The sequence below is a fragment of the Pleuronectes platessa genome, chromosome 6 (assembly GCF_947347685.1).
Source record: "Pleuronectes platessa chromosome 6, fPlePla1.1, whole genome shotgun sequence".
Taxonomy (NCBI): domain Eukaryota; kingdom Metazoa; phylum Chordata; class Actinopteri; order Pleuronectiformes; family Pleuronectidae; genus Pleuronectes; species Pleuronectes platessa.
Window position 1 is genome coordinate 6,198,137 of NC_070631.1, and position 12,075 is coordinate 6,210,211.

At 40.2% G+C, this 12,075-nt stretch overlaps 1 protein-coding gene across 1 annotated transcript in view; it reads right to left on the reverse strand.

Moving 5' to 3' along the window:
- Positions 1–12,075, reverse strand: part of LOC128443121 (metabotropic glutamate receptor 4) — a 112,882-nt gene that overhangs the window by 23,963 nt on the left and 76,844 nt on the right. Inside the window, exons 3-5 of the mRNA XM_053425877.1 lie at positions 4,003–4,138; positions 532–686; positions 310–450 (exon numbers count right to left, since the gene is read on the reverse strand). Coding sequence (XP_053281852.1) covers positions 310–450; positions 532–686; positions 4,003–4,138 — 432 coding nt within the window. The remainder of the gene's footprint in view (positions 1–309; positions 451–531; positions 687–4,002; positions 4,139–12,075) is intronic.

The window sequence follows — 12,075 nt, forward strand, 5'->3', positions numbered from 1 at the left end:
GTCATTAAGTTGCATATGTCTGTTATATGTATAATGGAATGAGCATTGTACGAGAAGACAAAGTTGCTTTTTGAATCAACTGCTGGAAAGGACTATCTACCTTTTCATTTGATTTAATTGATTATCAAAATGGCTGTTAGAAGCAGCCCTAGGGAACATTTTCCCCAGATGAGATTGTGGAGTGTGATTGTTTACCTATAACCAAGTACACGCACACACATGATGTATTCACAGGAGACTCATTCATTTTACCAGTGATTGACTGATTGCTTTCCATTGTGCCTTCACATCTTTTCATTGTTTACTCACTTGTGCATTTTTTGATGCCGGATCCTTTCTTCGCCGCATGTCGACTCAGCTTGCACTGGAAGTTGTTCTCCCAGAACTCTGCAAACCAGATGTTCCTCCGGTTGTTCTCCAATGTTCGGCTGATGAAATAGCGATCGAAACCTGAAAGGAATTGATGACAGATGTAACTGTATTTCTTGTCAAAAGTAACAAATAAAATAGTCCGGCTCTTGTTATGAATACCTTTGATGGATTGTCGTTTGGGGAGGATGGTGACGGCGCCCTCGGCCATTTCCTCCTGGTTCAGAATCGGGGTGATCTTGGAGCCCCAGCTGTCTGAGCCCACCCAGATGAAATGTCCTGTTTGATTGGCCTTCTTAGCAGCTTGAAGGAGACGTCTAGGGGACAGGAGTGGAGAAGGAGGAATAATTAGATCTTTTATAATATTGCGTGTTCCTTTATTTTCTAATATAAATCATTGCATATTCAGTATAATATCATCTTTAATAGAGGGTTCCCACCTAGAGCAGCTGATTTCCTGACAATGAGTCTGGACAAAGACGTACGCAAGTAACTACTTAAGATGATATTAAACGCCACCACAGACACCAGGTTATTCCCAGTGCAGGGAAGTTTCTCTTTGCTCTGTCAGAATTAGACCCTCGCCACATTTGTCCAGGCTTGTTGCCAGTAGGAGTAAGTTTGGGGAGTCGTAAAGAAACAAAAAACTGCCAGCGAGCTCGGCTACAGCAGCAGTGTAACATCAAGAAGTCTGGAGCACTGCAACATAAACTCTAAACCCGGCCACCTGGCACGTGAAGCATTACCAGACATTATATGGCTCCAAAGATGCTAGAGCAGTAAATATTAAGCGTCATATTGTGTTGTACACCACATCAGCTTCTTCTTACATGGCAGATACTTTTTTAACATCTTTTATACAACGTTGTGTTTGCATAAAAAAAGGACGTTATAACCTTGTAAAATAATTAACACAGATTTTTGTAAAATGTGTAGCAGGCTCACAGTGAGTCATCCGACAAACTTTATACCCCTTTACCTTATTTTATGACCCCGAGGATTTATGTTGGATTGGTAATGATTTTACCCCCCCCCCCCCCACACCATTCTAATCTTGAGAAATTTAGCGAAATGAGTGTCTTCAGATGCAATCATGTGCTCCATTTATGAAAAAGGAAAGGAATAGAGGTTTCCCACCGTCGGGAGATTGCATAACGCAGACATGGCTAGATAGTCTGACAAGTCTGGTACAAAAATAACTCAGTGAGAAGTAAAGTCAAGGTGTCGGGGTTGCGGATGGTTCATGGTTGGATGCTTCTCTGAGACTTAACAACTACAGGTTAAGAGTTCAGCTCCTGACACACATTTAGTTCTCGACCTCTTAAAGTGAAATTGTAATTATCCTACAGTAAAAGCTCAAGCTTACACAGACGTGTTACTTTTCCACCTGACTTTATCACATCCAATGTTAATGTAAAATACTCATTATAGAAGCTGTATTTATGATAACATGTAAAATACTCATTATACAAGCTGTATTTATGATAACACAATTGATCCAGCTTAGACGTTAGATCAAGGGACTTTGGAATTTGTAAATCAATATTTCAGAGGAATTAAATGTTACTTACTTGAAAATCTACGGGTTATCTCCAGCAACAGAATTTTATATAGTTAGTCATTATATTTGTGTTGCAAGTTTAGTATCACGTTAAATGGTTCCATCGAAACAGCTCTGCGGCGCTGAAACCCCCCAGGCTTTCGGTAATTACTATATCCAGACTTTTAGCCGTTATCAGGACTGGATTATGTCAATGAGCACTGGGCCTACTGCCCTGGTCCTCATCACCTGGCCGCCCCGAATCTCTGCTCCCTTCCACCAGGAATACACTGGCCTACTAACTGCCCCCCCCGCTAAGCCCCAACAGTGTCTAATGTGTGGATTCAGGCAACAGCCAATTGATTAATTCTTAATATAGACGATCTGTCTCAACAGGAGATAATGGATTTAAATTGATACATTTTTGTCCTCACGTGGAAAGCAGGGACACTGTTCTGTTGTAAAATGTGGTCAAATTTAAATAAATGGGGACAGAAGACGGTGTCAAATGGAGGAGCAGGAAGCTATTAGTCGGATAGGAAAGATATGGGGTGGGGATGGGGGGGGTCCTCTCAAATTTGATGCAGCTCATTATAATACAACAACACTATGATAAAATATGGCTTCGGAATAGACTAGTCAACACGTCTCTGACACATCCTCTATGAAACGTAGCAGTTGTGTATTAATACCACGGTAAATATACAATTTTATTAAAAGCATTCTTTTTTTTAGTTTAGAAAATATTTGTTTTCTTCAGCAAAATACACAAAGAAGCAAAGGAATTTATTATCTAGTATCGATAATTTAGTTTTACATAATCATGTATGTTTTATACATTTAACAGGCAGGCCGCATTTCAATGTTGCAGCTGACATTTAAATCTTTGTTTTGCATGAAAGTAACGTGATTTTTTCAGATGAAGTTAAGTAAAAATCGAGTTCAACCTCAATGTGATATGTAAGTACAGTACTAATAGTAATAATGAATAAAGGTGGTCTCAGCTTTAAATTGAGTAAGTTCACCTCACTATGAATAGAACATTGAAGGGAAATATAGCCCTTTAAACATAGTGATCAAATTTGAGGGGATCAAAATGTTTTGGACGGATCAGAGTTAAGTAAGATTTCAGACAAAGAATTCTCAACTGAGAGGCATCAGCAGACACTTTGTATTTTCCCTGGTTACTTCACACACGTCAGTTATGAGGAGTTCCAGTACATCAGAATGAAATGAAGCTGTGAGTGGACGACACTGCAATTACACACAACACTGACTATTTTTAATGATACAGTTGTAATTAATTTTATATGTGTAAAACATGCTTTAGTAAATGGGCAAACTTTGTAAACCAGGAGACTTGATCTTGGTTGCACTCTCTGTCTTGTTTTGGTTTTCGGAAAGCACCTGAAGGCAGCACCAACAGTGAAAATTGTGGAATAACTGTTGTTTGCTTTGCAAACGTTGCTTTCTGTCTTCTTGGCTCTGCTCTAACGCACCGGTCGGCACTTTTGGGTGAACTAGAAACAAATGTCTGCTGATCAAAGGTGACTAGCGGCGGAGCTGGTGACACCGAACCAGGGCTTCTGTCTAAATATTAGATATGTTGAAGGACGGAGCCTGAAAAGTAAAACACATGTACTTCTGCTCTACCGAGGGCTTTTCCCTGAGCTATCATAGAGTCCTACTATTTGTCTCTCGTCTCTTAACCAAATGCTTCACTGCGTTGTCCTCATCAAAGAGTATAAAGTAAATGTGAATGTACCCAAATATAAACATATTTGCCATTTATATCTCATAAATATTAACTTACGGGTAGCAGACTGTATTTTAGGAGAAAGGGGAAATTTCATTTTGTTCTACTCACAGGAGACATGTATGACATTTAAAAAAAACAGCCTCTGGTAAATACTTCAATAAGCGAAATTTATCATATCAGACATTTGTAAGATTTGCTAACTGCGTCACTTCAACTTATCAAAGGAACATTGACATAATCTGGCAGTTAACTGTAACAAAGCAAGTATCCAACAATGGAAGTGGAAAAAAAGGGTTATGTTAATTGTCAGCAATTACAATTCCGCGTTGCTCACCTGATGTCATCCTCGTTGGCGAAGATAATGACTACTCGGGCGTTCGGGTTCTCACTCAGCCTGCGAATTATCTTGTCAAACTCTCCAGTTCGTGGCTCACGTGGTATTTTCACCGACTGGGAAATGCACAGGCCACCTAATTGGAAGACAAAAGAAAAACAAAGTTAAAAGGACTTTGAAAAACAATTTTTTTCTATAATACATCTGGGCGGATCTCATTAACAGATATCTTAAGTGCGATTGCTCATTAGTGTTAGCATTAGGTCTCGTTTACCCGAAAACATCTGTCTTCTTTCTTCTTTTTTAACACCTTTTCATTCCTTTGGACTTTTCGGTGATAGATGCAGTATTAAATGTGTTCTGGTGCAGTATTTCACAGCATGAGCGATGTAAGGTATTAAAAAAAAAATCTTTCCTTGGACCACAAGGGGCAGTTTTAAGACCTGGAGACCCATCAATTCAGTTTACGGTGCTGTCAGTGAGACCGGGGGAATTTGGTAGCATTTGGAAGTACATCAATTTTGTAATTGAAAACTGGTTCCATTTGTACTGAGCCATTTCTTCTTATTACTCCGGTTTGTTTAATTTGGTTCAAGCCTGCAAACTGTTTACTCTATTTCTCCTGCTTGTGTCTGAAGAGCGTCCTCAACCATTATAGAACCTCTGGTATAATTCTAAAGGCAGCGTCCCCCTGGTTACCCACAAGTGAAGCCTTTTTAATTCTCTGGGCAACATTTCAGGATAATCGTTCTGTCGCTCTACCAAAATGCCAAAGAGAGTACGTGCATGCTAATGAATTCCCCCTCGTGACCCAGAGCAAAGCCGTCCAAAGAGCAGCCAGAGCAGGAATAATACCCTGTATGTTGAGTTCATGATAGCTGGACTAGCACCACAAAACAAAGCCTGGCCTCAGCTCAGATGTGAATAGGGTTTGGGAAACTGGAAATACGAGAACAGAAAAGCGGATGCCATCAAATTAACCGGCTTCTTTGCTCTTGGGTGTAAAGAGTCACTTCCTGTTAGTTCAGTGAGGGGCTTCAGTCACTGGCCTTTTTTTTATTGTTCTGTAGATGAATTTAATCCAGTTTTCTTTTTATTCAAAGCAGTGGGTCCTCTGTTTCACTGCGGCTTTATGTTTCCTCCGGTCATGCATGTGAGCTGCAGCTCGACTGTTGTGATTTAAACATTCACAACAGGCTTGTTATAGCAGTTCCTTCTAGGGCTGTAGAGTGTAGAGACTAATTTGTTTGTGTTTACTGCCTATGTTTTCTTGTTGTGGGGGGTTGTTTTCCTCTGAATTCAGGCAGGACTTATTTAGAGCAAAGATATCCCCGTAAAAAGGGGAAATAAGTGTACATCCAAGATTTGAGACCCAGTAATTAGATTTTAGATAGATACAATTATACCAATATATAAACCTACGTTTGTTTTGTGCATTTACTCTTTTATTTTCAGGTTTTGTGTGTTTTACTGAAGAATAAGTGATATTGAATGTATGATAATATGCATATTATGCAATCAGCTTTCATATACAGCTTTTCACAGTTTGAACACCTTCCCAGCACCTACATGCTCCTGATTGTTGACTCTTTGAATAAACTGAAGCAGAGTTATATCTGTGTCCCTCTCAGTTCTACTGACACGACCAACACAGGCACATGGGAAATGTATCAGCTTCAGCTCTCTGCTCCAAGCGAGTCCCTCAAACATTACATACGACGTCTTTGCATCGCTGCTACTTCAGTCCCCCTCACCCCCTCCCCCAACATCTGCTATGTGGGAGCAGAGCACTCATCCCTCACTACTCTTCTCTCCTCTCATCAGCGGCAGCAGGCGGCTGTGTTGCTGAACCTACAGGGAGAGAACCAGGGGATGAGAAGCTAACCTCTGGGAGATGAAGCACATTCAACGAGGCTCTCCAGGGGCCCCCTGTGTAGTAACACTGTTAGTTGAAGGGTAGACAAAGCTATTTGTTTCATTGCAGCTGTCTATTAGTTCACTGAGTATATAGGATGGTCAAACACACGGTATCCTGACTCGAGGACCTTGTTTCAAACCCTTTGACTGAACCACACACTCAATCCCTGCACCTGCTTCAAGCACTGGAGCTGATCCTGCACCTTTCCACTAACAATGTTCACTATATCATATCATGTCGTCATATCTGCACAGAGCTAATATATACAGTTTTATTTCCTCTCACAGTCGATTGTTTGCATGCTGGGATACCTGTGACGTTCAGCTGGGAAAGCTGTTAATACGGCCTGAGTGGCTTTTAATTGGTCTTGGTAATTGCAGCCCTTGCTCATTACATATATTATATTAATTTTAGCTAACTAAATAATTCCCTTTACACGAGTCACATTTAAACATCACCCGTGGCTAGATTACATCTTGCCACTGGACACAATCCACTTAAGGACTTTAAGGCTTCCTTCAGATTTAATGGATCACCACCATCTCCTGTTACACTGTCAACACAAGAACATACAGAGAGACAATTAAAAAGCAATTGTTCACCATCTTCTGGCAGCTGTGAGAAAAACAAAAAAAACACCATTTGCCTTAATGTTTCTGTCTCCACACTCATACAGCATCTTGTGCTCATTAATTATAGTATATGCATTAAAGTGGCCTAAAAAGGGTCTATGCAGATTAATAACCAGTGGCTTGTGTCAAACCAAACTGGAGTACTGGGCAGTGCTTAAAGTCTGGCAAAGAGTTAAAATGTCGTATTTCATTAATCTCTCTGACGACCTGTGTGTTGTGTTTAAGCAAAGAAGGGAAGTGCAAAGTCAAACCGAAGCCTCCTTTATTCTGCTGGAAACTTCACAAGCCATGTATTTCTCCTCCCAACACTCACCCTGTACGACTCTTAACATCCGAGCCGTGTCTAAAAAGCGCCTCTAAAAATATCCGTTGCTGAGGAGACTGTGCGCCTCCTCTCCTGCGTCTCCCATTGTCAGCCCCAGTCTCTGCTCTCCTAATAGCTCTGAACAGTAATATTCCTTCTCATTTGACGGCTGTGAGAGTGACACTGCTGCCGTGAACGTTAAAATATTTGCTGGCACTGTGGCTGATTGCAGCACAGCTCCCTGCGCTCGGTGAACAGTTTTGCAGATGCACACAAAATGCATCCAAGTGGGAGTTGTGCTGGTGAAAGTGCCCGGGATAAAAATAGCCTCTTTATTGGGATACCTTTCACAGAAATACCTACACAAGCAGGCTCAATCTGCTGGATAATGTTAGTAGTATAATTATAAGTGTATATATTAATAATAATAATGTCCCTTTCTTTTTTTTAAATGAAAACTTGAACACTGTAGCTGGTAGTCGTGTTGTGTTACAGCAAATTTATAAGACAACTTTATATTTCCCATCTGCTTTGACCTTCAATGTAGTTCCATCAATTAACTGTTGGTACCTTACTCTCTGACGTACACAGCAGCTCGATCAGTCAAAGCTGGTCACAGTGGCTCATATTATACAAATATTCATAGAATATCAAACCAAAACAAGGTGATGGGGATGGAGCTAAATAGCGAGATAAGTGACCGCCAGCTTCTGATTAAAGGAAACTGCATATGCAGTGATTTATGGAAATCAGTTGATCAGCGACACGCCATCAACTGGCAACCTGTCCGATGTTTTTCTCCTTTTCATCCAATGCATGCTGGGACACGTCTGGGCCCCCGAGAGGGAGAGAAAATGGATGGGTGTGGGGGGGAATTGATTTTAGGTAAGAAAAACAACAGTTAGAGTTAAAACCCCGACCACCCCTGCTAGCAAAATATTACCCTAGATGAATTGGAGGAGCTGCGCTGTGATTTAATATTGGAACATAATCCATTTTTTTTTTTACTCATTGCGTGTTCCTCCTCTTTTGCCGGACTACAGCCAACAGCGAGTGGGGAGTGAAATTCGGGGAGGAGAGAGTGAGAGAGAAATCATTGGGGCAGACTGACCCTGAACAGAAGAGGCCCAGGTTCTGTTCCCTGTTTCATCAACCACCCTGCTAACGTGTCCTGGAGCAAGAAACTAAATCCCCCACAGTCCCCAAGGCACTTTTCTGTCACTGCCGCTGTGCGCTGTGCTGGGTTAAGAGGATAAGAAGTAATGAAATCCTCCTCAGGGGTTCAATTACTGTATAATATCCCATTATAGTTATTATAGACTGCTGAGTCACAAATAGGGCATTTGGAATTGAGAGCTGGTTCCAGTTTGGAACAGGAAGTGTCCGGCCTATCGAAATCGTGTGTCCCAGAGCTTAACAATTCCCACATCAATGGAGACTTAAAACAAGAGGAAGACACGGCATGGCTTCATTTAATGGTTATTGGTAAGGTCTGTGAAATGGTAAGAGCAAGGGAGGTCGGAAAAACCTGCAGTTTGCTGAAACACCCTTTTACTCAAATTCAAGGAACAAAACTTAATGAAGACAGGTAATCAGTGGAGCTGGATTTGTTTGTTTGTTTGTGAGTGAGATTAGACCAAATCGACTGAATAGATTTCCACAAATCTTCCTGGAACGATCCAGTATGGATCAGTGGAGAACCCATTTTACCAAAATTGGGTCCTTTCAGTTTTACCCAGAAACTAATTCATGGATCCTGATGACAGAAAATCAGGCACATTAAGAGAACTGATTTCTAAAGAGGGTGTGAAATGAGGGGCGGCTAGGTTGAATTTAACAGGACTGTCGGGACTTGGTGGAGGTTTGTGCCGTTGGATGTAGACCCCTCACATTCCCCTAACTACAAAACTTTATTTACTACAGCAACATTATGAGAACGGCTCGGATCAATCTCACCTGCAACTTGGGGAAAACCACACAAATGAACAAATAACATCTTGCATTAAAAAATATTTTGGTAGAGATTGCATTTGATTTGAACCAGTGATTGTTCTCGTATTAGATCGGAGAAGATGAATGACCCCAATTTCACCTACATATCATTGCAGTTAATATTTATTATACCCATAATCTTGTGTGTAAATCGTGTCTGTGTGTGTTTGTGTATTCACTGTTTCTTCATTTTACATTCATGTCAAACACATGGATGCGTCTGAGTGCACTTTCTGCGCAGCCCACAGCTTATCCCGCAGTAGGTTAATATCAGGGTGCAGCTTTGGACTGGAATGATGAGTCTTGGGTTTTACCAGTGTGTTCTACTGGGAGAGCGAGGCTGAACTGCTGCTGAATGGTGTAATGTGAGGTTGGTCAGGAGTCAAGCTCTCCCACTCAGATCTCTCAAGCTCCTGTGTACTCTGGGTTCAGCTTCACTCTGCTCGTGTAAATATATATATATGTGTAGTGAAGAACTGAGTGGACACTGTTTATAGAGCGGCCAGTAAGAGACAATATTTGGATACATGATTAGCTACAATATTCCACCACTGGGATATATATATATATTACATATGATGTTTTTAATGTGTTCTTTGATGCATACTGTTTTTTTTTAAATTTCGAGATACGCAAAGATGTCTCAGGAATAAATACATAAAATATGTTAGAGGATAAAATGTGAAGAGATCTATTTAAAACACTGTTTTTCAAATGAAATTAATTTACAGCACAAAAGTCTATCGAATGAAATGTCCATTATACAAATAAAGATCTGTCTTGTTTGTCTGTGGCAGTTATTACTTCTCATAGACCCATTATATACCATCACGTCCCTGTAATTCTATAATAAATATAACAATGAAAACATCAGTGCAGCAATGTTTCAAAGCAAATCATTAATTCTACAAAGTATCTCCGTATAATATGTTTTAAGTTTATGATATCATCTTTCTTATTGGGCTGATTTGCTGTGTCCTTCTCAGTAATCCGAGCAGATAGCATGGACGACTTCTGAGGCTTTATTAGTTTATTTGTTTCTCTTGATAACCACGGCACAGTGCCTCTGCAGCCTGGCTTGTTCTGTGTCATTGAAACAAAGTGGTGATGCTGAATATTTGGGTTTCAAAGGAGCAGGAGATGAAACCAAATGATAGGAAGCAATTTGCAATTTTCCAGCCTCCAGCTCATAATGGGTTTCCAATGTACTCAAGGCGGAGATGCTCTGATGTTAATAAGAAATGCATGTACATGGTGGTGTGTGTGAAATCAGATTGGATTAGAGAGGGATGCGATTACTCTGATGCATCTTCATGTGTGCTTCATGTATGGTTTCTGTAAAAGAAGTGTGCCACCGCTTGTACGAAAGATTATCTAAAATTAAAGCATGTTCTTTAATCATCTACATCATTGGCTGCATCTGTTATTGTGACTATAGAAAAATATCTGCTTAAATCTAAAACATATTCAGTCTCCTTCTCTTTACATATCCTCTTTGAGGAGATTAGGTTTTCATCCCCCTCGGCTTGTTAGTTTTACAATTTACATTAGATGAAGTTTTGTGTTTTGTAAAACTGAATTTAGACTAAAATGTTGTCAATGTTGTTATTTATACTGTAACGTCCATGTTCTGACAGAAGACTCATATTAAATGATATCTTGTTAATCTAACCTGCCTATGATATTGATTGTATTTATTAAAATATGATTTAAATAAGGTCATATCATAATTTAACAAACATTAACAACAATGCTTTATGTTGTTTGGTATATTTTGGATGTTTCTATTTTTGTAAATAAGAATTTCCCTGAAAATGAACATTTTCTCACTGCAGATAGTTTCTCAGACGTGCTCTTACTGTTGGGGAATCATTTCTCGCCTCATTGACCTGATTGGATTAATTCAAACAGATGATTTATGATGATAAATGTGAAGAAAGGGAGCGGCGATGCGACAGCAGTGCCACAACAGGTGCTGTAATCTGGACTAGCTGTTAAATTGAGTGTTATGAAGTGCAGGGGTCTAATCTTTGGTCCCTGAAACGAGAAAGAATCACCCACTCAGGTTTGTGTTGATGACTCTGCAAACAATCGGTGAAAGTCTATATACAAACCCCAGAACTGGATCTGTAGTTACACTCTGGCCTCAAAGTTGATGGATCAACTCAGAGTATTTGTTGGCATGGCTGTGTTCTTAAGCCAAATGGCTACCAGTCGCGGTATTACATCCGTCAGCAACTCTGCTCAATATCACGCCGTAAGTCCCGGGAGGAAATAGAGCCACTCGCTATTCATCCCCACAGTGAAGGGGGGAGCTCATGGAGGGGCAAGAGGGCAGCCCTGACAGAACATGATATTTTGTTCCTATTATTCATCCCACACTGTTCTCTCACTTTGATGCATACTGTAACAATGCATTCCCATCACTGTAATACATTGGACTGGAAGCACTGTATTTTAAGGAAGATTTGACAAATATAAAAATATAGACAGTGGCTGGTTTTCAGGCGACAACGTGAATGTGATGAACTATGATTCTATTCTGTGTAGGTGTTTAATCAATGGCGCTTTTTGATGAAAATCATTAATCAAAGTGAACGCCCTTGTCACACTGTGATTGGAAACTTCCTACTAGACTTTATGTCACAGTTCAATATAAAAACACTGCATATCAATACTTCCATCTTCAGTCATGCGTCCGCCCACGTCCTTAAATTCAATCAAGCTACATTGAGTTAAACACACTCGTAGATCTCAGTCCCCTGAATGTGTCTGATCCTTTTTGGCCCAGGTCCCATTCTGCCACGAAGACCCTTTGCAGAGGTACATAAAGAAAAGCAGCATTTCTTAATACAAACTAGTTTTCAGGGGCAAATTACGTGATTTAAAAAAAAAAAAGGAAATATGATATATCATTGCTAATAAAAAAAAACAGGGACATTATTTCAACTGCGTCTGCCAGAGCTTGAAAAATGACACGTTCCACTTTTCAGCAGCTCTGAGGTTCCTGAACCGTCTTTAAATAACCAAGGTTTTTTTTTTTTTGTGGGGGTTCAATTGTGGAATTTTGACCGGAGGATACACGCTTCGTATACAGAAATTCTGCTAATGCATTTTTATATTCATCAGGAGAGAATGCTGGCATTGTCAGCCATTGAGCAGCAGTCTAGCTGGAGAGCACACTGTCTGTTCTGTTCCAAAATCCTGAATGAGAAAATACTACATGA